The sequence below is a fragment of the Sander lucioperca genome, chromosome 5 (assembly GCF_008315115.2).
Source record: "Sander lucioperca isolate FBNREF2018 chromosome 5, SLUC_FBN_1.2, whole genome shotgun sequence".
NCBI lineage: Eukaryota > Metazoa > Chordata > Actinopteri > Perciformes > Percidae > Sander > Sander lucioperca.
Window position 1 is genome coordinate 22,830,298 of NC_050177.1, and position 24,677 is coordinate 22,854,974.

General features: G+C 42.5%; 1 protein-coding gene across 18 annotated transcripts in view; it reads left to right on the forward strand.

The window, feature by feature from the left end:
- robo2 (roundabout, axon guidance receptor, homolog 2 (Drosophila)) overlaps window positions 1-24,677 on the forward strand; it is a 398,552-nt gene that overhangs the window by 369,732 nt on the left and 4,143 nt on the right. For 8 of the 18 annotated variants that reach the window (XM_031297358.2, XM_031297357.2, XM_031297356.2 and 5 more), the window contains 9 exons: window positions 2,436-2,563; window positions 5,198-5,470; window positions 6,469-6,594; window positions 11,652-11,811; window positions 14,784-15,047; window positions 16,015-16,229; window positions 22,027-22,209; window positions 22,702-22,860; window positions 23,085-23,354. In XM_031297358.2, the coding sequence (XP_031153218.1) occupies window positions 2,436-2,563; window positions 5,198-5,470; window positions 6,469-6,594; window positions 11,652-11,811; window positions 14,784-15,047; window positions 16,015-16,229; window positions 22,027-22,209; window positions 22,702-22,860; window positions 23,085-23,354 (1,778 nt within the window). The remainder of the gene's footprint in view (window positions 1-2,435; window positions 2,564-5,197; window positions 5,471-6,468; window positions 6,595-11,651; window positions 11,812-14,783; window positions 15,048-16,014; window positions 16,230-22,026; window positions 22,210-22,701; window positions 22,861-23,084; window positions 23,355-24,677) is intronic. The other 10 variants (XM_031297367.2, XM_036001211.1, XM_036001210.1 and 7 more) reach the window with 4 other exon arrangements.

Genomic DNA, 24,677 nt, shown 5'->3' on the forward strand with positions numbered 1-24,677 from the left:
TCCATTCACTAGTCGGTTGGACCATAAACGCCTGATTTATGAAGTTGCTTTGGAATTAATATCTTTCACTTGGCTTATTTATGGGAAGCTCAGTGTCAGGCATCTAAGGCAGTATTTATAGTTTCCTACTATCACAAGTAACTGGAATGTCTAACAGGAAGAGGAAACACTCCAAATCAAATTTTATCTGCCAAGGTTGCCATCCATCCTAGGTTGGACAGGGATTAAAAGTTAGGTGTTGACTTTTCATTAGATGTATGACCTGGTGTCCACCCCCCACCGGCTCCCCATTACCCACCCTCCACATGCACACACGCACGCACTTACACACACACACACACACACACACACACACACACACACACGCACACACACACACACACACACACACACACACACATACATAAATATCCTCAGTAGAAATCAGTCTTATTCTAATTATCCTTAGCTGGAATACTGCTGTGTGATAAATACAAGGACGATGCAGCCATTTTCACTGTCAGCTCCTTGTCTTTCAAATGGTCTTTCTCTAGTGGGCTGGGGGAGGAATCGCTGGAGCACACAGGACAAGTGAGACAAGTAACAAGACAAAGGCATGGCCTTTTACTTTAGACAGTGTGCATTTGTGGTGCAGTCTTGCTGGACTCAACAAAAAAGGAACATTATCCTCTTCTTTTTCAGCTGCTTGGAATGTGTAGTCCGCCAATGCTAAGCGCTCAAAAGGCAGGGGATAGGAAGAGGAGGTAGAGGTGTATAAAGGGGAAATAAAGGAAAATATAGTTATGGAAAGATGGTATGGCAAGAGAGAATGATGGCAGTGGGAGAACAAGGCAGCCAGAAAAAGAGGTAGAAGGACGGGAAGAGATGTATTACCCTATAAAAATGCATGTGTATGATGCACAGCCATCAATTTGAATGACTTGTCTCCCCCGGGGGCCTTTTTTGGCATTCAGGAACCACAGCGAGGGTTCTTAGCTTGCCGGGGCTGCAGTTCCTTTGGACTCCCCCCTCTGTGGAACAGCTCTTCTCATTAGAACCTGTGGCTGAGAGAGAGAGACTGACTGCAGCACGCCCATTACCTGCCCTTGTCCTCAGGGCTTGATTCTCTCCCAGTCCCTCAGAGCCAACACGTCACACTGCTGGAGCTGAGACAAAGAGCCCCATCAGGCAGCCAGGCTGCTAACTACTGTGCTCCTCAGCTTCTCAGAGCGCACATGTGTATCTGTAGTCTGCTACATACAGCACAGCCGGGCACTGACAGTGGGGTGTGTTGTGTTTCTGAGAAGGCGATGCCATCCGCTTTATCACACGTGGTGCTTTCTGACCATTGCAGGGTGTGATTTATCATGGTAAAAGAGACAGCAAAATACTAGACAGCAAGATATTTTTGATGAGGCTCCTTTGTCTGCTTAAAATGTGTTTATTTGGTTTCCTTCCTCAATTGAAGTAAATAGTAATTATACATTCTTAAAATGTTGGTTGCATTTTAATCCATTTCAATGCAAAGTCAATGGCAAAAAAATAGGTTATGATGTATCAATAAAGTGACACATAGACAAAGGCATTTAACTTAATCTTTCATTCTCATCTAACTCCATCTGTGTTATCCATGGTAACGAGCCTCAGACGTGATTGTACAGTAAAGTGGCCATAATGGCCTCCCAGCAGTCACCCATGACAGGTTAAAGTCTTAATGGCTGCTTTTTATGGTTCTCACCCCCTCAGGAGGGACACAACACCTGTTAAATGGAGCTGCCCTCTCCCATATGCAGGCATCCCACAAGTGGGTCGGGGGCATCATGGTGGGGCTAGGACCGAGGTTTGACATCTCATCAAATAAGATTTAGACTGTCTGGACAACACCACAAGGGGTTGATGGGAAAACACAGCAGAATGTACAAGATATTAATGAATAAGGAAACATCTACATGTGGGTGTCAGCATGCACTGCTGCACATGTGTGCAGTGAGCAAATTCATGCATTAGTGTCTCCACAGTGTGCTTTTGCATTAATAACTCAGGGAATGTGACAAAGACACAGCGGGAAAACAGAGAGATAAAGGGCTATGTTTGCCTGAAGGAATTCCAACTTTGTGTGAGACGAAATGTATCCGTACAGTATTTCCCCCTATCTCAGAAGTGTTTCATTAGCTTCAGAGGCTTATGGCAAGCTTATCTCACACAAACACACATCATTGTGCATGGACTAACATTTAAACATATGTTTGATTTTTTTTGTCTTCACATTGTTTCGCCGCTGATTGCTGTCATGTTTTTTATTGTTTATTTCAGAATCCAGTAACATAATGCAGAATTAAACCATGCATAATAAGTAATTAGGGATGTTTTTTTGTACAAAAACCTCTGGTATTAATGTCATTTCACATTTCACAGCCTAATTTTAAACTAGCGTTTCATCCTGTGTTTCTGCCTAGCCGGCCAGGCCTGCTGAATGCCAGTGACCCAGGTTACCCCTGGTTAGCAGACTCTTGGCCAGCCACCAGCCTGCCTGTTAACAGCAGCTCCGGGGGACCCAATGACCTGAGTAACTTTGGCCGAGCAGGTGAGTGCCCTGGTGCTGTCCCAGGCGCTTTGAGAAAGAGACAATAAGAGATGAAAGATGATGACCTGCCTTCCTCTCCTGTTGTTCATCATGTAATATATGCATGGACGATGTATACATATATGCATATTGTGTGTGTGTGTGTGTGTGTTTGGGCATATATTTATATATCACATCAGAGGACAGCTAGAGCATTAACAGCAGGGCCTCCACTGTCACTAGGCTGAGTAATGGCAAACAGTCCAGCCTGGTGTCATAGCCCATACCTATGAGAAAGAGAATGTGAGGCGAGAGACGGGCAGAGGAGCAGGGGGTGGGTGTGTGTTTGAAAGGATGGTCTGGAGCAGCCAGTCGTGAAGGACAGGCGCAGCTTGACTGGCGCAGATGCGGACACTTCCGCCATGGCTCTACATCATCTCCCCTTCACTGGGCATGCAAACCACGCGCCATTGAGAGAGTCTGCTTGCTATTTTCCTAGCTCTCTCTCTCATTCTCTTCCTCTGTCATCACACACACATGCAGTGCAGCAGCATTATCCCTCAATTTAACAGAAGGGAGGGGAGAGAGATATTCACACATGTGGAGGGGGAAGTGGGGCAGTGGGGGTGAGTTTTTTGTAAGAGATGAACCTGTTAAAGTGCCCATATTATGAAAAAATCACTTTTTCTGGGATTTGGGGTGTTATGTTGTGTCTCTGGTGCTTCCACACACATACAAACTTTGAAAAAAATCCATCCATGGTGTTTAGAGTGAGATACGGTTTCTGAATGTGTCCTGCCTTCAGTCTCTGGGTGAGCTGGTCAAAATCGGCATGGCTTGTGACGTCACAAGCCGAAACGAGCAGGCTAACCGCAACCATTAGCTCGTAGCATGCTAATGCTAACGCTAGCATGCTAACGCTAGCATGCTACCTCGTTCTCAATAGCAAAGCACTGCTACAACACACACAAGTTCACCATAATCTACAAAAGAACTACTTCCATGTGCGCCCTCATTTAGAAGTCTCCCAGCTAATCCTGCCTTGTAACTGACCGAAGTTGTAGAAACAGCCTTTCTTTTACTGTCTATGGAGCTAGCTAGCTGACATGATCTACATCTGAGCTACTGAGCATGTGCAAGTGTAATCAAAGATAGTACAGAAGAAGAAGAAGAAAAGAGGTCTCACTCTGTAGCTAAAACAGAGACCAGCTGAAAAGAGGATCTGCAGCAGTGAGAGAGAGCACTGCAGTACAACAACAATATGGTGTTTTTTGAAAATTAAACCATGTAAACCTATTCTGGTACAACCTTAAAATACAATTATGAACCTGAAAATGAGCATAATATGGCTGCTTTAAGGGCTGTTTCTTAGAGGACCATTCCGGCGCAAAATGAACCTAGGGGTTAATAACAGATGTGTACCCACTCTGTCCCTCTCTGGGACATGTTTTCATGCTAATCAAATGAGTTTTGAGCTTGAAAGACGCTAGCACGGACCGCCGATTAGCTTACAACGCTAGTATTCGGGGCACAGGGAAAGTAAAAACAAATCACTATTTAACCACTAAAAAGGCTCAAAATATCACCAAACTTCAATGGTAGCATAATGAGGGTCCCTAAATGTTAACTGAAGCATTGGGAACTTTATAAGTGTACAGACAGTTTATTGAAAAGATAGATTATAAAGACACTCGCGTTCATGTTTACATGCCGCCGCCGTCTTGGAAACCAGTCATGACTTACAGCTGGCGATGCAAACTAAAATCAAAAGCAATTTGCTCAATATATCTGAAATAATCACACTCTGCATAACTTGTCTACTGTACTTACTCAGTGGATAACTGTCCATCTAGTCCCTCCAGTCTGGGTCGCCGAAAAAGTTTCAAGTCCAGCCCTGTTTATCAGAGAGGGGAAATCTTCAGACTGTACCAAACACTGCGTCTCTTGGGCATCACGACGCAACAGGTCCCACTCCGTGCAACACAGACACTCCTGTTGGGTGTCCATAGCTTCACAATGTCCACAGGTACACCACCAGTTTCCCGAAGTACGAGGCTGTGTTGTGGCATTGACTACCGGTAGCTCTCTCTCTCTCGTAGCCCTTTCACGGAGCTCCCGCAGCTCTTCGTTCAATAAACTGTCTGTACGCTTACAAAGTTCTCAATGCTTCGGTTAACGTTTTGGGACCCTCATTATGCTACTGTTGAAGTTTGGTGATATTTTGAGCCTTTTTAGTGGTATAAATAGCGATTTGTTTTTACGTTCCCTGTGCCCCGAATACTAGCGTTGTAAGCTAATTGGCGGTCCGTGCTAGCGTCTTGCAAGCTAAAAACTAATTTCATTAGCATGAAAACATGTCCCAGAGAGCGACAGAGTGGGTACACATCTGTTAATAACCCCTAGGTTCATTTTGCGCCGGAATTGTCCTTTAAGATGTGAGCTGACCTGAAAGCACAAAGACCCAGACTGCAACACTCCAGAACCACATGTACTTGAATGCCAGGTTACTCAAGGCCCGATGTACATAGATCATAGTCTACTTTTCTTTATCAGCCACAACAAAACATTATTTAAATACTCCAGGGTTACAGCTGAGCTTAACTTTCGTTTTAGAGGACAGCTGTCCTATAAACTCCCTCCCTTCCTCCTTTCCAGATCTCCCCACTGGGCAAGGTGATAAGACCGGCACCATGCTCTCTGATGGAGCCATCTACAGCAGCATAGACTTCACCACCAAAGCCAACTACAACAGCCCTGGCCAAACATCCCAGGCCACTCCCTATGCCACCACCCAGATTCTCCACTCCAGCAGCATCCACGAGCTGGCTGTGGACCTGCCCGAGGCCCAGTGGAAGGCCTCACTCCAGGCCAAGCAGGAGATGGCCAACCTGGGATACTCCCTGCCCGACAAGAACTCATGCAACAACAGTAAGCTACACTGAGAAATAGATTGTGCTAATAGCCATTTGTGGGGATGTTGTTTCCCTCGTGTGAGGTTCAGCAAGTGTTTATACAATATGTACAATAGTGTTCCCTAGAGATTATTCTTATCCTGTGACAAAAAAACAAACAAAGAAATTTAACCCAGACCACAAGCCAGACATTTACAGTTGTTACAAATGGCCATTTGGAGTTTCAACTTTTCCACCAAAAGTCTCTGAAGCCTTCCTAAACCCACTGTGGCTTGAGGGAGGTTGTCTTGAAAAGAGTAATTTTCCCCCAGCAGACATCATCTTGGTTACTTTCCAAGGTTGAACAAACATCTCATGAAGGAGTAGTGCCGTTAAGTCATCCATCCATTTTCTTGCTGGGTTTTCATGATAGTTCCACTCCTCCTTCAGTTTCAGAGTAATTGCCAATCCATTTTAGCTTGACTAATGTTTAAGAAAATAATCCAAATTAATTACCGTGGATTTGATGCAGGATTTTTTAAAGCCGAGTGGAGTTTTGTTCTTTAGGTGTAATGGGTATTCCTCGGCTGTATTCTTATACATATTTATGATCTCATTTTACAACGATCAATTATAGTTTTTACATAGTCCCTTTAATGTAATTGATCTTTAAAAACTAATCTTCTAATTCTCCCTGTCATTATTTTAAGGAGTATGATCACATCATGATTATGTATGATTATATCTCTTTGAGGGGGGAGGGGGGGTATTAAAATAAAAATATTCACTATTGACTCATTTATCCAATACTAAATTTATTCAAAGATTAGCACTATGTTTTTCAAATCAACAACAAATCAAATATGTCTGTTGCATACAAATCAGAAAGTGAGTTAAAAGTTTGAAAATGTACAACTTGAATGTATGAATCCTGTCCTGCTTGCTTAATGCTCTAACTGCATGTTTGCATGTGCTTGTGCTAACTGCCAAACACCTGATGCCACTGTGATTTTTGCCCTTTAACCCCCACTGTAGCCCTCCTTTTCATTCCTGACTACCGATTGGCCGATGGATTGTCTAATAGAATACCACACAACCAATCACAAGATTTCAGCACCACCAGCTCTCACAACAGCTCAGAGCGAAGTGGCAGTCTCTCAGGTTGGTTTACGCAGCAGAGAATTTCATCAAAACAAACTGGGACACTCTCTGGGGCTCTGCTGCTTGACTTAATGATTGACTGATGTCTTAATTGCCTTATCGAACTGTTATTTGCATGTACTAACCTGACATCAAAAAACAAAATGTATCAGCACAGTCCCTCTCCCTCACAAGAGATGCTTTGCTTACTCAGCTCCCACTGCTTACTGTGCATTACATGTGAATGATTAATGCTGGATGGATACATGCTTTTTAGGTATTTAAAAAAATATATATTTATACATGGGGTTCTGAGTACAATAGCTACTACCTTACACTATAAAGCCATGTTGGGATATGGGATATGAGTCAACAGCTTATTGGAGCATAAAAAACGGGAAATTTAAATCAGAGAGAAAGAATAGAACTACTGTATGATCTCCTGACAGATTATCGCTGCAAGTGTTAATGCTGGGTTTCTGCCCTCAGAGCCAGTCCTTGTAAAGGCTTTGTCTCTTACTGTGTGAGTGAGCAGACGGGAATAGGGGCAGAGGGAGTCTTTCAGACAGAGTGGACTCTACACACTCTCACAACACACACACACACACACACACCATTAGAGATGCTTGGTTGGTTAAAGTGGCAAAAATACCTCCCTTTTTCCCTCTTCCACTAATGGTGGCTGGCTACACTAAAACCCATGTTCAGAGAATTACAATGTCATTTATAGGACACCAAGGCAGCCCTCTGCCTGCCTCCCCTACACTCTCCTCTTTTATCTAGTTACAAGCCACTGCCTTAACTGGTCTGTAATTCAATGCTCTGGCACACACAGGGCTGGAGAGAAGGATGTGAAGTGGCCATGCCTTGCAGGCAGATTCTTGCCACAGACACGCAGGTTACTAAGGGCTTGGACTGGGCTTGGCACATGTTCTATTATAATTTTATGAGATTAAGAGAAACATAATTAACCAGAAAGATCCCTGCCCAGTTTAATATATCAGAGAATATGCATAGCTCGACATTATGGTAAAATTCGCTTATTCTCTTTCTTGCTGAGAAATAGATAAGAAGATCGATACCACTCTTGCCTCTGTAAGATAGCCAGCAGCCGGTTAGCTTAGCTTAGCATAAAGACTTTGGGTGGTGGGAAACAGCTAGCCTGGCTCTGTTCATCGGTATTGATCTTCTGAGCAAAAAAGGGAATAAGCATAGTCACCAAAATGTTGAACCTTTTCTTCTACTGTTTTCCTAGTGAAAGGAAAGAATTTAAGTGCTTACAGAATGTGGATATCGTGAAGGACATGGATGGATGTCATTTGATATAGACAAACAAATATATTATAAGAATTCACATCGGTCAATACTCTTCCACCTATCCTTGCATAGTAGTCTATATCAAAGCATACGATTAGAGGAATGTATACGTTATAATGCAGGCTAGTACCCATTCCAGGGAACTCTGTGAATGCTTTGCACATTTAATTTCAAAATGTAAAAAATAAATAAGACTGAAGGAGATAATAATGCATATCTGTATTAATGATGCTATAAAAAGGAATTCATTTACATAATATGTGATATTCATAAAACCCCACTGCTATAGGGAACAGCACTAAAAGGAGTTTCTGACTATATACCTGTATGTCTTCTATATAGTATATGCCACACACTGTGTACTACATCTTACAACAGTGGTGGAAATTTGAATCAGCACAAGCTGAGGTTTGAACTCAGCATTTGAAGGGGGGGAAGTTGAAGTTACAGTGGCTTGCTCTCCCTCTGAGGAGATGGAAGGAATAATGAATGTCAGGTCTGAAGGAGGAGAGCAGGATGAAAAGGAACAGAAATAGAGCAGCTTTCATGGCAGCATGGATCTCCACTGGGGACATGAAGCTGCTCATTAAAACCTTTCCCCGTGTAGGGGAGAAGAGGTAGCTGGTGGTTTCTGTGTTTTCTGTAGCAGTTTGAGACCTTGAAGACTCCGCGCTTCCCTCACACTCAGGCTGTTTATGAAGCTACAAAGTCTACGATTTTGTGAAGTCCAATGTAGTGTGTGACCTATTGTGCTCCTGCCCTCTCCATATATATCCCACCTCATTATATAATATGTTGTTGTTGTTGTTATTGTTTTAAACTAAGCAAAAACAAAAATAATGATACATGGCTTTCAGCTATTTTAATGTCCTTTTTGAAATTATTCTCCCACTCATAAGTTATATCTGGCTGCATAGTCTTTCTAGAGTCTCTGCTCTGTGGCTTTCCCCCTCAGTACCAACGCACCCAATGAAAACAGAGCAAGCTCAAGGCTATGCAGCCCTACAGTTATAGGCTGGGAGCGCCCAAACCTTGGGTATAAATACCCAACGCTGAATCTATATTTAGTACGAGTTCCCCTTTGAAGAGAGGCCCAGTTTTGTCAGAGGAGATGGGTTCGCTGTGTAATTCCTCTATAGCTCCCAGCCACAGCCTCTCTCTCTCTGTATTTTTCATATTTGGGGTGAGCTGTTGTAATTCCAGTGCCAGACCATCTTTCCCTAGAAGAGGCTCATTTACAATATTGATGGCTGGTCTTGTGTGGAGGGACTAAGGATGATTGAACAATCACGTCAGCTCACCATTTATTGGTAAAAGTCAAGCGTCGCCCAGAGGTACGATTAGGAAACCCAATTACTTTCAGACTATACTTACACTGTGGTGCTGCCTGCCTTGGGCTTACAGTTGTTTTCTTTTATTACTTCCATTCTTTATTAATCTTATTCTGACACTTCTCCTATCTCTTCATGCCTAATATTTCCACCCCCGCCCTAGCATTGTTACCATGCTCCTCTTTGAAGTGCTTTTGTTCTTCTTCCTGGTAAAAGACTTATAATAGTAACATAATCAGAATGTTCTGGACTTAAAACATATTGGGTAGAGTTTCTTATATCTCTGCCATGTGGCTTCCATGAAAATCAGTAGAAATGTACCTCAATGCCTCTGTACGTTTCTTTTGATGACAGTGATGTACTCTTACCGTGCCTGAGTCGAGTCAGTTTATTAGATTACATTAGAGTGCATGATGTTACATTGCACAAGATGCAGTATTGGCAGCTTTTTGTGGCACTGGGAGAAGTGATTACAGGCCTTTGGCAGCGAAGGCTAACCAACAGTTGACAGATACAAATGTGTTCAAAGATGGCTTTCGCTAGTCTGTGAGGCCGGTGACGTCAGTTTGAGGTGTTTACTGGGATGAGATGTTAAGTGTTTAATGGTAGAGAGGCACTGCTGCAAATGGATTTATACATGCAAATACTGTTCAGTCTGTCTCCCGACTCCCCATCCATATGCACAATCTAAGAGGCATGAGAGAAAAGTTATATATTAATAAACCATAATGCTCAAAAATAAATGGTATAGTACAGGATCACACAACATGGAGATGCTAGGCAGTGTGTGATTAACTTATTGGACAGTGTGAGGCAATATGCTATGTGATAGAACAAAAACCTAAGTGTACATTTTAAACTTGTATCTCTTGATTGCGCATGCAGCAATTTCAGTGATTAATTTAGGATTAGGTAATTTTCTCCTGCGAAAACGCAGATCATTTCTTGGTTCCAGCTTCTCAGTTGTGAGGATATGCTACTTTTCTTTGCCTTTTGTGCTAGTCAACTAAATATCTTTGGGTCTTGGACTGTTAGTTGAGCAAGGCAGGCAATTTGAAGATGTCCCCTTGAGGTTTAGGCATTTTTCCACCAAATACTGGCATTTTATAAACCAAACAATTACAGATTTATCAAAAAAATTAATAAATTGGTAATGACAATAATCATCATATTTGCAGCCCTAATGTTAGGGTAACATGTTCTACTCATTGAGGTGCACGATACACCAGTATCACAGGTCTGTAGTTTCAACTGTCAACAGGTCCCGTTAATTATAAAAGGAGATAACTCTTGCCTTTGTGAAAGTTTAAATAATATATTTCCAGCATACCAGTGTTACTAAATTACAAAATTACTAATTTCTTTTAGTTTTATTACTAAATTACTTAAGGAGCAAGTAACTAATGTTAAAGTAACTGAAACAGATGTCTTCTACCTCAGTGTTTTTAAATTATATATATATATATTATGTAATCAAAATAAAAACCGAAATGATAAAAAGTAGATATGAACAAAAAATGCTCTAAAATGTAGTTGAAGTTAATGTAAAAACATAACATTCATGTTTTTGTTTAAAAGCTTTTGAACAAAATGGACTTAATTTTCCTGATGATTTAATCTTAGCAAGAGTGAATTTTCCATCAAGGTGTTTTAGGCCTTAGGTATATGTGCATATTTTATATACCTCAACTTAAAACCGATATGGGCTTGAAGTCAAATGTGTTTAAAAGAAATATAGGTTTCTTCCACTGTGACCAAATCGTATAAAACCCAGTATTGACCTGGCTGGCAGATTTATAAAGATGGATGGGACAGAGGAGAATCTGGTGTTGGAGGGATATGAGAGGAAATGGATGGGGTTAGCGCCTCTTTGGTGTAATAAAAGAAATGAAAGTAGTAATAGACTCTCAGAGAATTCCATTAGGGACACACTGACACTACACAAGCCATTCATTATGATGATGTTGTGAAGAGAGATATTTCATTGTGGAACCGAAAGCCTGGTGTGAAAGGGGAAACTGAGGGATGGTTGGCGCACAAAGGTCTGCCTTAACCTCGTTTACTGCCATTCTCTCCTGTTTCTATGGAGATTTGAAGCTTTTCAGCCAATTAATCAATGGAAGCAAGCTTTTCATCCAGCAACCTTGAGCTTCTCTGTGTAAGCAGAGGCAGGAGCCCGTTGAAATCTTGTGTTTGAAATTGTGTACAATTTTCCAAGGGTATGTTGAAACTGAGTCCAAATGTATCTGTTATCTAAGTAGCATGTTTGGACTAAATTGAGTTTCTTCTGGATATACATTTGTCACATGGCAATAGCAGCTCCTGTAATTTGCAATGCTACCCCACTTGTATATTAGTTTTTAATTGATTTTCTTTTATAATCTAATTTTCAACGACTGTGTCTCTTAAATGCACTCTTTCCGTTTGTAGGTGGAAAGGGAGGAAAGAAGAAGAAGAACAAGGCTGGCTCCAAACCCACTAAAGCCAATGGATCCAACTGGGCCAATGTTCCCCTGCCTCCTCCCCCAGTTCACCCTCTCCCTGGCACTGAGATGGACCTTTATCCCAATGAGCATCATGACGGAGGAGGGTATGTCTAATAGTGCTTTAAACAAATAGGAATACATTACTCGGATATGAACAGTGTTCAGTGCAGGACAAAACTTCACCGATATTGCACAGTTTTACCTCATGATCAGATATTGAAGCTGGCACATTGAGCGATTTGAGAGAAGAGTGGAAACTGACAAGCTGAAGCTTAGGACCATTCAATATGGCCAAGAGAGCTTTTCAGATTTCTGTCAATATTTTTCGTATTTATCTTCGAAGACATTTAAAGCCAATTAATTCTCATCTTATATACACACCCTCCATTTTTAAATGAAAAATCATGCAATGCGGCCCAATGCAGTTTTGAATTGTATTTGTTTTAAAGTGCTCATATTATGCTTTTTGCCTTTTTCCCTTTCATTTATTTTGTTATACATCTTTTTTGTGCATGTTATAGGTTTACAAAGTGAAAAAGCCCAAAGTCCACCCCAAAGGGACTTACCATCTCCAACAGAAAACACTGTTCACAAACTGCTCCAAACAGCTCTATTGTAGTCCAGCCTTTACTTCAGAGACAAACGTGGTCACTTTGGAACACACGTTATAATGCTCACCTAGCTGCTAGCATGGCACACCCTCATACTCTGCTTCTGACTGGCTAGTAGTACTTACCTAGCTACTGTCAGGGCACGCCCTCATACTCTGCTTCTGACTGGCTAGTATTCCTTACCTAGGTACTGTCAGGGCACGCCCTCATACTCTGCTTCTGACTGGCTAGTAGTCCTTACCTAGGTACTGTCAGGGCACGCCCTCATACTCTGCTTCTGACTGGCTAGTAGTCCTTACCTAGGTACTGTCAGGACACGCCCTCATACTCTGCTTCTGACTGGCTAGTAGTCCTTACCTAGGTACTGTCAGGACACGCCCTCATACTCTGCTTCTGACTGGCTAGTAGTCCTTACCTAGGTACTGTCAGGACACGCCCTCATACTCTGCTTCTGACTGGCTAGTAGTCCTTACCTAGGTACTGTCAGGGCACACCCTCATACTCTGCTTCTCACTGGCTAGTAGTCCTTACCTAGGTACTGAGCATGTGCGACTCCCAACAATGATTGAACAGAAGTGAGATGTCTCACTCTGTAGCTAAAACAGAGAGCTCAACACACAGGGTGAAAAGAGGAGCCGCAGCAATGTGCAGTACAACACAAATATGGTGTTTTTTTGTAAATTAAACCATGTAAACCTATTCTGATATAACCTCTAGATACAATTATGAACGTGCTTTTATTTAGTCTCAGTTTAGGCACAGCATATATATTTAGGAATAATGTAGGTACATCTAGGTAAATGGTTAAAATATTATGTTACAAATGTAATTTTGTTTATTTTGTGGGCAGCAAAACTAATAAGTAAATGTATGAGGGGTAAAAATGGAAGTAGAAAACACAGAAAATATAATAGCAGTGTACACTATTTCTGACAATTTACTCTAGAAGCTCCGCCAACATCCAACAAGATAAATCTGAATACTTATATTCTTATTTTGTAAAATGAACAGCCACAGATGGTATTATTACGGTGAACCCCCAATGTCTACTGACTGCACCTCATAGAGATTGCCATCTTTAATGTATTTGCACTTGAGCTTGCCTATTGCTATCGTTGTGTGTTTCCTCCTCTGACGACGTCAGGAGCAGAGAATCTAGTGTGTTGTTTGCTGGAACAAAAAGTCAGCGCTTGCCAATGTAAGCAACACCACACATTTATGTGTGCAATAACAGGGTCCAGCTCTGCTTTCTCTGCAGCTAATTACTGTACTACTGTACATCTGGAGAAAAGGGAAGGATCAATGTGTGTGTGTGTTTCCACAGGCAGCCAGATATACACTCATACACCTAAACTCATACAGATGGCTGCAGATCAAACTATCTGCTGATCCTGTCTTCAATCAATGGGAAGACTTCATGACTGGAAAATAAATGGAGGAGGAAAAAAACAATGTTCATGTAGTCTCCTGCTGTTGCTGTTGCTGCTACTAGCATGTAGACACACAGATGGTTTCAGATTAACTATTTGCTGAATTCCATAGTGGGAAAAATGATAATTGCATTGTTTCATAAGAGAAAAGCGAGAGACAGACGAGTGGGGGATTTATACCAGCACAGTGTTATCCACCTCCGAGTTTGAAATAGATGTAAAAAGCTGCCAGAGTTCTTATAGATGTTTGATGCGATACTAATCACTTTTTAAGCTTATTTATACACTAATTACATTACTTTTTAAAATCATCTGACACATTGTAACTTCAGACATACTCTACTGTAAGTACAAAGTAACAGAGGCTTATTTAAGTGATGGTGTGTGTCTCTCTCTTTGGTTCAGTAGGTGTTATGTCCTCTTACTCCTATTTCCAATGTGGGAGAATCATCTGCTTTAATAGGCTATCTGGTAAATGAAGAGTCCTGTGCACTGTAAATCTGAGGCTGCTCTTAATGGCAGCAGATTAAAACAGTTATGTCCTATGGAGTGTGCACTGACAAATTTCTTTAATGAACATTTTCTTTATGGCTAGTATTATTTCAGCATGTATAAGCACAGCTATGAAGAAGTGAAGCCTGACTACCTCCATAATTCCTCTCAGGACTGTCGTCTAACAAATTCTTTCGAAAGTTGGACAAGGTCACAAAGCTCTAAGTTGGCATATAGGAATTTCGCTTAAAATATTTATATGATGTCTGCGATTCCCTTCCTTTTTCAGTAACCTTTTTACAGTTGGAGACATTACCAATATCACAGACCCTAATGTAGTTCTGTTTCTGTCCTTATGTAATTTCCAATTTCTTTTCAGATTAAGCATAGCTTCTAAATAAAGGTGCTGTGTTTAATGTGTGATACATTTAGCATAAAAAGTTATTGTTAGTTGCAGCCCTACATGGGACTAAATATTGGATACACAATTTAACACATCAATTGTGAGAACTTTTGTGCAGTAAACATCTCTTCTTACATCAGGTATGAGAGTGATGGTTGGGGCCCGCCCATGCCCGTGCAGACCTATCTTCACCAGGGCATGGAGGATGAGCTGGAGGAGGAGGAGGAGAGGGTTCCCACCCCGCCCATCCGAGGGGTTGCCTCTTCCCCTGCTGCTGTGTCCTTTGGACAGCAGTCCACAGCCACCCTTACCCCTTCTCCTCGGGACGAGATGCAGCCCATGCTCCAGGCCCATTTGGATGAACTGACCAGAGCATACCAACTTGACATGGCAAAGCAGACATGGTAAACACTGCAGTATTAAAGCTGTATACAGATCTATCTGTCTATCTATCCATCTATCCATCCATCCATCCTGAAAGATATCTTGTTATAGTTGATAATATATACATTGTTGTCATTTTGAAATGCTTACTGTACATTCTGCTCTGCATGTACTGCTGCCAGGATTTATTTTGGTCCTGCAGTATTCTTCATGTCAACTGTGTGTGCAGCGGAGATAAACCCATTAATCATTTTATTTTAATGGCCCCATGCTACCACTTAGGCGACTACTGTATTTTGCTCACTCTAAGAGACACAATTTCTTACCCACCGTTGTTTATTCCCCCCCACACCCATACGGCACATTCCATTGTTGTGGTGCTCATGCAAGTCAGATGAAGGCCATGCCTCATTCTGTCGGCAACGCAGAGAGAATGAGAGACTGGCATTCATTCATAATAGGGAAGTGTGAAGGGGGGTGGGGGGGAGGGGGAGTGACAGGGAAGCCTTGTCAGGAAGGAGATGTCATGTTACCCAGTAATGGATATGTTGGTTAGAGAGCATCTTTGACAACACCAGAGGGCCAGTAATTACAACCAATTCCCACTGCAAACCGCGTCAAAGACATTGCGCTCCTCAAAGAAACGTGGCTGTCAGCAGAGCGGGTTGCCACTGAGGTGACAGCCATGTGTCGACAGGCCTGGAGAGCATGCCTTTGTGCCATCCACAGCAGCAATTAGTGGGTCATTGTGTTAGCATGCAAGCAGCAACGTAGAATTTGTGGAATCGCCCAGATTTATTCAGCGCTTCACTTAAGAAAGAGGTCTCTAAAATTAGCTCTACACTTCCACATACATCCTTATTTCTTCACCATCCTGTGGCATAGAAACCACTGAATACACCCTTTATTCTGTCTAGTTCATCATTCCTAGATATAAACTGTATGTCAAGTCCAGTAGAGTAATATGCTGTCTCTTTCTCTCCCCAGGCACATGCAGGTCGGCTCTCTTCCTCCCCAGGCTCCAGCTCCTCCTGTGGGCTACGTGTCGAGCACAATGGTTTCTGACCTGGAGACTGACCTGCCTGATGAGGATGAGGAGGACGAGGAAGAGGATGAGGATGAAGGCTATGGAGCCAGGCATCCCCGCGGCATTGAGCACACACCAGGGTCTAGCATGGACAACCTGGACAGCTCTTTAACAGGTAAGGTTGATTCTGAATTTTTGCTATTTGGGCACTTTTTTCTTGACGTGTTTTTTTAAGCATATTAATGTATTTTAATTAGGGCTGTCAGCATTAACGCATTAATTGCGATGCGATTAAGAGCCTAGCATAACGCGTTCATTTTTTTTAATCGCATTAATTGCATGCCGGCATTTATTCATTTATTTTACACTTCACGTGGCTTTGCGTCATGCCTAACAGGCTACTATTTTGACCCTTTGCAGCACCGTTACTTATCATCAAGCTGCCATACTTCCTCGTAACACATCCTGCTGCTGCAGGCTGCAGCATGATGGAGAAAGACAGCAGCAATGAAATCCTGAATGGAGCTTTTTATTTTCCAAAACTCCCGGACGGCTCGTAGACAAGTCGAAAGCCATATGCACATTGTGTAAAGCCGAATTAAAATATCACCGAAGCACATCAAGCTTGAGCTACCAGCTACGAGCTAAGCATAGTAGTACAGTTAACGTGATGCTACCCGCTAGCATGCTACCCACTCAGGTAAAGCAGTATTTTGGAGAGTGCTACTTGCTGACCTGTGGATGAAACCAAATCCCAAAAAATGACTACAGCTCTTGCGAAACGGGTGGCAACTAACTGCAGACCTGTCAGCATCGTAGAGGACTCGGGTCTTAAAGACGTACTACGGTTGGCGTGTTCTGACCCGTCTCATTGCCGTCGAGGGAGACAGCAGCCCTACACACAGCCTGTACGACACGGAGGAAGCAGCCACACTGGAACTGCTGCAAGGTGCTGCAAACGCTGTCTCATTAACCGCTGATCACTGGACGTCAGTGAGGAATCAACATTATTTAGGAGTTACTAAACACTATATGGACTCTGGTAAGGATAGGGATTTTTAGTTTTTTAGTTAGGTAATTGGAGGAATTGTGCAATAATGACAGATTCACACATTTTTCTTTTGTTTACACAGTAAATAAATAATTACAAATCTTAAAATCAAGTTCATAAAGTAACTTTATTTGCATTAATTTGATTCCCAATCAAGATACACTGGTAAGAATTGCTTTCGATTGTTAATATGTACTTAAAAACTGTTCTGAAATGCAAAATAATAGAATTTTAATCATGTGATAAAATATACATTTAATCGCGTTTAACTATAGAAATTCAGCGATTAATCGCGATTAAAAAGAATTAATCGTTTGACAGCCCTAATTTTAATACAGCATTTGTTTGTGCTATACATATGTATGCATGTGTACAAGTAAACTGTATTATTATTTATTGTTTAAATCAAAATTACGTTCTAATTACTCTAAATGGGGAAACATTAAATTCCCATTGTTGCTACATCTTGTCTCACAGTAAATGGATCGTTGTTCATGACATGTTCTTCATCAGTGTGCTGTGCGTACATTTTTATGTGAACATGCTTACTGAGTGTCGCTCAATCACGTTTTTGAAGCACTTTTGGCAGACTCTGGGGAATTATAATTATCATTTTCAAAAAAGAGATAAGAAAGTCCATGAATTTTAAACAGGATAGTGAGAGGGAAATTAAGAGGAGGGAGAGGCAAGGCGAGCAGGGGAGAGTGACTGTGATTTAACACGCACGTAGCACCGGAGCCAGTACCACCCATATCTTCCCGAGGAGATTTGAAATACATTTCACGTGTGGCATATTCCATTGCAGACTAGAGGCACCATTTCCATTTTTACAACTCACTGAAAACTTTTACAGCCGTCTGTCAGGGGGACATATGAAGGGCAGGACATTGCAGCGGCAGAGCTTCGTTTTGGACTGCTGCTCTCATACTGACCAGGCCACACTGTCCAGCTATAAACTACAGGGTAAAAGCGATATTTCTGGAAAATGTATGACATTTGGCTATCATGCAATATAGAGACAAGTTGTTATACAAAACGCTGGTGTGGTGTAACCTTGTAGCACTGTATATCTATCAGGTCTTCCAATAAAGTCTGTGTGTGTGTTCTCATCGCCTAGTAGTTCCCTGCAAAGTGGACTGCACAGGGTATTCAGCCATGTTAAGTAAGATTCCAAACCATAGGGATTAAAAATGCTAAGTTTAAAGGGAACTGTGTAGGGAAGAGCTGAACAACGGTTCATCACTTCGCCGGACGTTGACAAGCAAGATTACCCATCAGTCATAGCGCCTCTCTGGAATGACACTATACATCTTGTAAAATAATCCAATCACATTTATTCCCAAGTTACATACATTGTAATTGAATATGTTTTTATTAGTATCAGTTTTTATTTTAATATATTATTTCAGTAGTGTAACATTTCCACAGTAGCAGCAACGTATCCAAGGTGTTTACGTTACCAGGGTAACACACGGAGGAAGTGATATCTATGTTGGTGACGTTGCAGGATGTTCCAAATGGAGGAATTTTGTCGAGGGAAGTTCCCTTAACTGACATTCCCTAAACAGGGAGCAGGGAGTATTGTTTATGTACACTGTGGAACGAAACGCAGCTTGTGAATACTAAAAAATAATATCCATATTGGGTAATTTATGGGTGGAAAGAAACAGGGAGTGAATAGGAAATATACTGTATGTGAAGGTAGAGGAGCTGAGCCAGTTGAGAGAGAAGGCTGGAGAATAAAAGGGTTGACAGCGCTGCCAGTGGCAGCCCTAAGGAGTAGTTTTCCATTGGATGATGGAACAGTGGCTTTGGTTACGCTGACACATGCTACTGCTGATGTATTTAGAGGAATATAAAGCAGCAACTGGGCCCTAATCTACTGCATCTCTCCGCCACTGTATTACTCTGAAGACAGCACTATTTTTTCTTATCTCTCTGCAAGTCTCCTCGCACCCCATCGGTTTACAAGACAGACACGGTCACAGCTCCAGGGTTAGCGGGAGGAAGGGAGGGAGGATAGGGGAAACCACTGAGATTTATTGTGGCCACCATTTTGAGGCTATACAAATAGGGGAGGGTAGGAGTGAGATTCCTGTCGAGCCTCGCTTGATAGATTTGTCGTTGTTTTAATAATATGGAAATAGGTCTGTTTTCATAATGTTAAACCAAAGGCCAGTAAATCAAACATTTTCACTGATGCCCCAGAAAAAAAAGCCAGCCTTCTCCTCTGGTGGCCATTTTTCTCCAGCAGATTGTCTGCACAGGCTTTCCAATGTGTAATTCTATTCTCTGAAATAATACAACACATTTTTTGGCAGATGAATGTAAATATTGGTGTTGTTTTGGGTATTGCAGAGCCATGTCTTGCTTGAGCCAGAGAGATGAAGTGAACACAGGTATTACCTGGCTTTTGTGTGTAGGCGTTATAGGTCGTGTAAAGCTGAGCTGTGGTAGCAGTGAGGCTGTTACGCCTACAATGAGCTGGAAGCTGGGCTGTTCTAGGCGATTACTCTCCCATAAAGCCTTGCCAGGTTTGTGAGGAGCAGGGTCACGTCTCCTGACGGCAGGTAGAGACGCCTGCTCGTCAGGGAGAATGATTTTCCTGCCTAACGACATGCAGATTAGGGTTTCCGTCAGTATAAATCAGTTTTAGTGGCAGGAGGGACCTGGGCTGGGCTTTACTGCCCCCAACTATCTCCCGTTTACTGGCCTTTCTCTAACGGTGCGTAGAGCACGGGAGGTGTCAGCCAGTGGTTTTTAGAGTGGATGGCTTGGCCCATTGCTCTCGTTCAAGACACGATAAAATGACAGACCCGTAGTGCAAACCTTTGTCTGGAGCTACAGAAAAAAATGACACATTTCTAGGGCAAAAAGAAAACTTGATTGAATTTTTATCAAATTATGTGACAATGATCACAGTTTGATTGCACTGCTATTTCTGAGAATAGAAGTGCTCCAGAGGTTCAGCAGTAGAAAGTGGCAGTTAGTGCAACTGAAAAGTCATTCTGTGATGTGATTTGCTGAGGCAGTGTTCCTTCGCTGAGCCGGAGGAGTTGGAAGCTTCAGTGCTTTGGCTGGCACTGCCTATACTTCAATATCTGCTCTATTCTTTGTGGGAGGATTGGACCCAGTGGAATTGCTGTCTTTCTTTCTTTGAGAAAAACTCTTAGAAAAGAATTTCAAAGAAAATAGCAAGGCAAGATGGAGGGCTCGAAGTAGTTACTGCCTTGGATTTCAGGTAGTGCTGTAAAAATGGGTTGTGTAAGGGGTTCTCTACTTTATGCATGCTTATATTTTATAGAAGCTTCCATTAATCTGAGACAATTTTGCTGCAATAGGAGGGAAAATCTGTTGCAACTTCAGCTGTTGAAGGTGCAATTCCTTGATCATCCAGTGACGGAGTAACCACTTCTTTGGCCCCATTTTCAGCTGGTATTATGTGATTTATTATTTGAGATATATGGTTTAAGACGCAGAGACTCACAGATGGGGAAGTTGAAAAACTCTTTGAATGGGGATTTCCCAGTTCATCTGGATAAATAACCCACAATCATAATACAAAGTGTTATTTGACATTTTAAATGTGTCATATTGTATTGTACCATCTGAGAGACCAATCTCGTATTACTGCAGCTAATATATGTGTGAGTTATGTTCATTTAAATCGCTGAACTCTGCCAACTGTCCTGGCCAAGATTATTTCAACTTTTGTATCATACTGACCTTTTAATAAATCCTGCTGCTAACTTTTGTCCCCATTGCTCCCTCTACAACCTTTACCCTCACACCTCCCCTGTTCTCTGTTCAATCACATCATTCTTGTGTTCTGTGTGAGGGAGAGATAGAGTGTGTGTGAGCACAGCACTTGGGTTCGTGCCACTTAAGCAAAGTCTGCCAAACCAGTCCCACTGAAAGCTGTCACATTAGCCGACTGTTCTCTGTGTTTTTGCTTGCCAAAGCGGCATATTTTTTATTGGCAGGCTGATACTTTTATATTTAAAGTGCTGGCCTAGCTTTTTATGTGAAGAAAAAAATCAAAGCATGAAGAAATACTTACAGTAGCATAAGATGTATGAGCCAAAACTCTTACAATATGTACACATCTTCTCCTTGCGCACGCTTTCGATCCTGTCAAATACTCAATACTGTTTGTTAAGCAGGGTATAGATTTAATCTCCCATCTTTTAATCATATTTAAAGTAACATACAGTACATGTGTAGTATGTGTGTCTAAAACGTCAGTAGCTGTACATGGCATACCTTGATTTTGTTTAAAAATCTCTCCTTTCTTAAAGCAGCTTTTAGACAGTGGTGGCTGTGCATTTTTAAACAGGAATGAAGAACACTGTGTGCACTGCATACCACCAGGTGTTTGATTTAATACACTGTTTTGTGAGATGCTTCATCTGTGTCACCTGAGGCCATTTTCTAGCTAACTCTGCTCTGCACAGGTGCGCTCATTGTTCTTTATCAAAAGAAGAGCAAAATGAGTTGATGCCAGTCCTGCTGTTCCACTGTGTACATTTGTGTGTGTGTGTGTGTGTGTGTGTGTGTGTGTGTGTGTATATGTCCTGAATGTGTATGTAGTTGATGAAAGAGGACAGGCCAGAACAGAATGACTGTACGAAAGCACTCACCTGCAAGAAGAGAAATGCCCTGCAGCAAATATGAAATAATTTAAATGGAGGAGGTTAATATTACCTCTTTTTTAGAAGATCACTCAGTACATTCATTCATCCAAATGTGGAATCACAGCACAGGTGTTCAAAATATCAGATCATATGTCCATAAGGTTATGGCCACTGAGCTCAAAAGTATGAACATGATGCGGTAGAATTTGATTGTTTTGAAGAAAGATATTCATTCACACACACAGTCCAACACACTCACACTTGCTGCAACCTGTGGTGTCCCACAGGGTCCATGGTGAATGGGTGGGGCTCAGCCTCGGAGGATGACCGTAATTTCTCCAGCCATAGGTCCAGTTTGGGTAGTTCGTCTGATGGCTCCATCTTTACCCACTGCAGCTTTGCCCAGGCCCTGGTGGCCGCTGCAGACAAGGCAGGCTACCGCCTAGAGGGCACGAGCCTCAGCAAGAGAGGTTGGTGTGTGGAGACCGGCTACACACTGCTGGACTGAAACTTCTACCAGTGGCAGATGATTTCTTCCTTTCTGCTCTGATTCTTCCTCTTGTCATCCATTGGCTGATGTTTTCCCCGATAATGTTGGCTTCATGTTGGATTTCCTCTGCTGCTTGTGGACACTGTGCCCAGGTTGTGCATGGCACCTTTTGTACATGGCTGGACTGCGGATATCTCCCTATCTCCAACTTTCACTCAGTTCTTCTATGACCGATCTGGCTTTTTCACTCTGGCTTTCTTGGTTTAAATGAGTAATAACTGGGTGAAATGTTATACTTGCAACCTTTTACAGGCTTCCTCCAAAGTGCCTTCTCCTCTAATGAAAACCTTTACCTTTTAGTTTTCTAACTTTTCTTAGTTTTCAATTTCTAACCTCTACACTTCTTGATGACAGCCTCAGCCTTAATGTCTTTATTAACCAGCTGGCTTGTGGTCCTGTATCCCTCTTGCAGGTAAAGGCTTGTCCCACAGGCCTCGGCCCAGCAGTCCATTCTCAACAGATGGCAGCACAGTCGGCACACACAGCTTGGGCCACCAGAGGGCCACCAGGCCAACACGCAAACCCCGAAGCCAGGGCACAGCACCCCACCGGAGAGATGCTGGTGCAGACGGTGAGGCAGTGACTGAAAACACATTTTAAATAGTTTATGTAGAAGGTTCTCTTGAAACATCTGTTGTTGTTTTATAAACAAGGAGTTATATCAATATGTAATTTATATTATTTGATGGAAATGTGTCTGGACATGATTCTTTAGATTCATACGAGTAAAGTACAGCTTATAAGTAATTTATGGCTTTAGTTGATTCATTATGTGGGTTTCCCCTTTTGGCACAGACCTACCTCCTCCCCCTGAGCCTCCTCCCTGTCAGGGGCAGGGCCGTATCCAGGGGGCCCGCAGTGTAAGCAGCATGGTACCCCCTACAGATAGGAAGGCTTCATCTCTGGAGCGCACGCCTTTGTCAGGACCCCTGTCTGGGCTAGATGACACGAAGAGCTCCATTGACAGACAGACACGCACTTCTATGGAACATCATCATCGCCAGGCTCAGGACAGGCTGGGCTCCATGGACCGAGCTGAGGACGGGCGCAGGGGACACAAAACAGGTACTACAGCCATGCAAACAGGCAGACTGCTTTGTCAGGGGATCACCAAACTTATTCAGATTCATTCTTTTACAATCCGTCTGACTTGAGACAATTTCATCTGCACCAAATGTTGAACTGACAGATGCATGGACAGACCATTGCTAGAGCCATGCTGCTAGCATGGTTACAAAACGTTCACTTAAGCCAATCACATATCATGTTAGGGTGGTGCCCTCTCGGCTTTACTTAAGCACCTACCCTATTTATTTCTAAAAAAAGAAGGGCTAACAAAATGATGTGTAATATATACCAGTACTGCACCACTTTCCAACCAAACAAAATCACTTCAATTATTTTTGCTGACTTCCAACGATTCATTAAGAAGGAAATAAAACCTCTAGGCTTCACATTCTAAACAAGTGGAGATGTTCCTGTTCTTGGCTGAAGTACTTGTTTTAATAAAGAGATCGCTCATCGCAAAATTGCAAGAAAACAACAAGGACACAGGAGTTTTGCTGCTGCGGTGGTTTGACAGTGAGGGATTTCTTGTGTTGAAGTTAGCTTTCATGCTGCGTTGAGACTGGGCTCCCATGAACAGATTGCACTGTCTGCCACTTGCTCTGGTTTCCAGAATCCCCCCCTCAGCCTCCCCATTGCCCCTGTAACTGTTGCCAATATCATCCTGCTCCGCTCCAAGAAAGGCAGGAGGTCCCAGCAACTGAAATGCACTCTAATCGCTTCGGCTTTCTTTTCTCACACAAACAGCAGCCACTCTAAACCCCATCTCTGTGTGTGTGTGTGTGTGTGTGTGTGTGTGTGTCTGTGTTAATGTGTGCATTTGTGCGTGCCTGTGTGCGTGCCTGTGTGTGCGTGCGTGCATGTGTGTGTACATGCATGCGTGTGTGTGTGTCTGTGTTCATGTGTGCGTGCGTGCGTGTGTACGTGCATGCGTGTGTGTGCGTGCGTGTGTGTGTGTGTCTGTGTTCATGTGTGCGTGTGTGTGTGTGTGTGTGTGTGTGTGTGTGTGTGTGTGAGAGAGAGACCATTAGAGCTCTCCATGCTGTGCTGCCTGCCCTCTTTGTGCCAGGACTTTCTCAGACAGTTAATCTGAGACTGTGAGACAAAGACAGGTGCCACAATCAGCATCTTTACAAAAAAATCCCATAGGTGAATTCCCTTATGTGTCAGAGTGCTGACTGATTCACAGTAGAATCCACTGAGGTCGGGGCAGACTCTATTGCAGTCATTAGCGGAGCAGTGGGGAGCAGTTTGATGAGATTTCACGTAACGACAGAGACTGCTGAGGGTCAATGTTATGCTGCCCTGCAGCAGGGGGTGCCA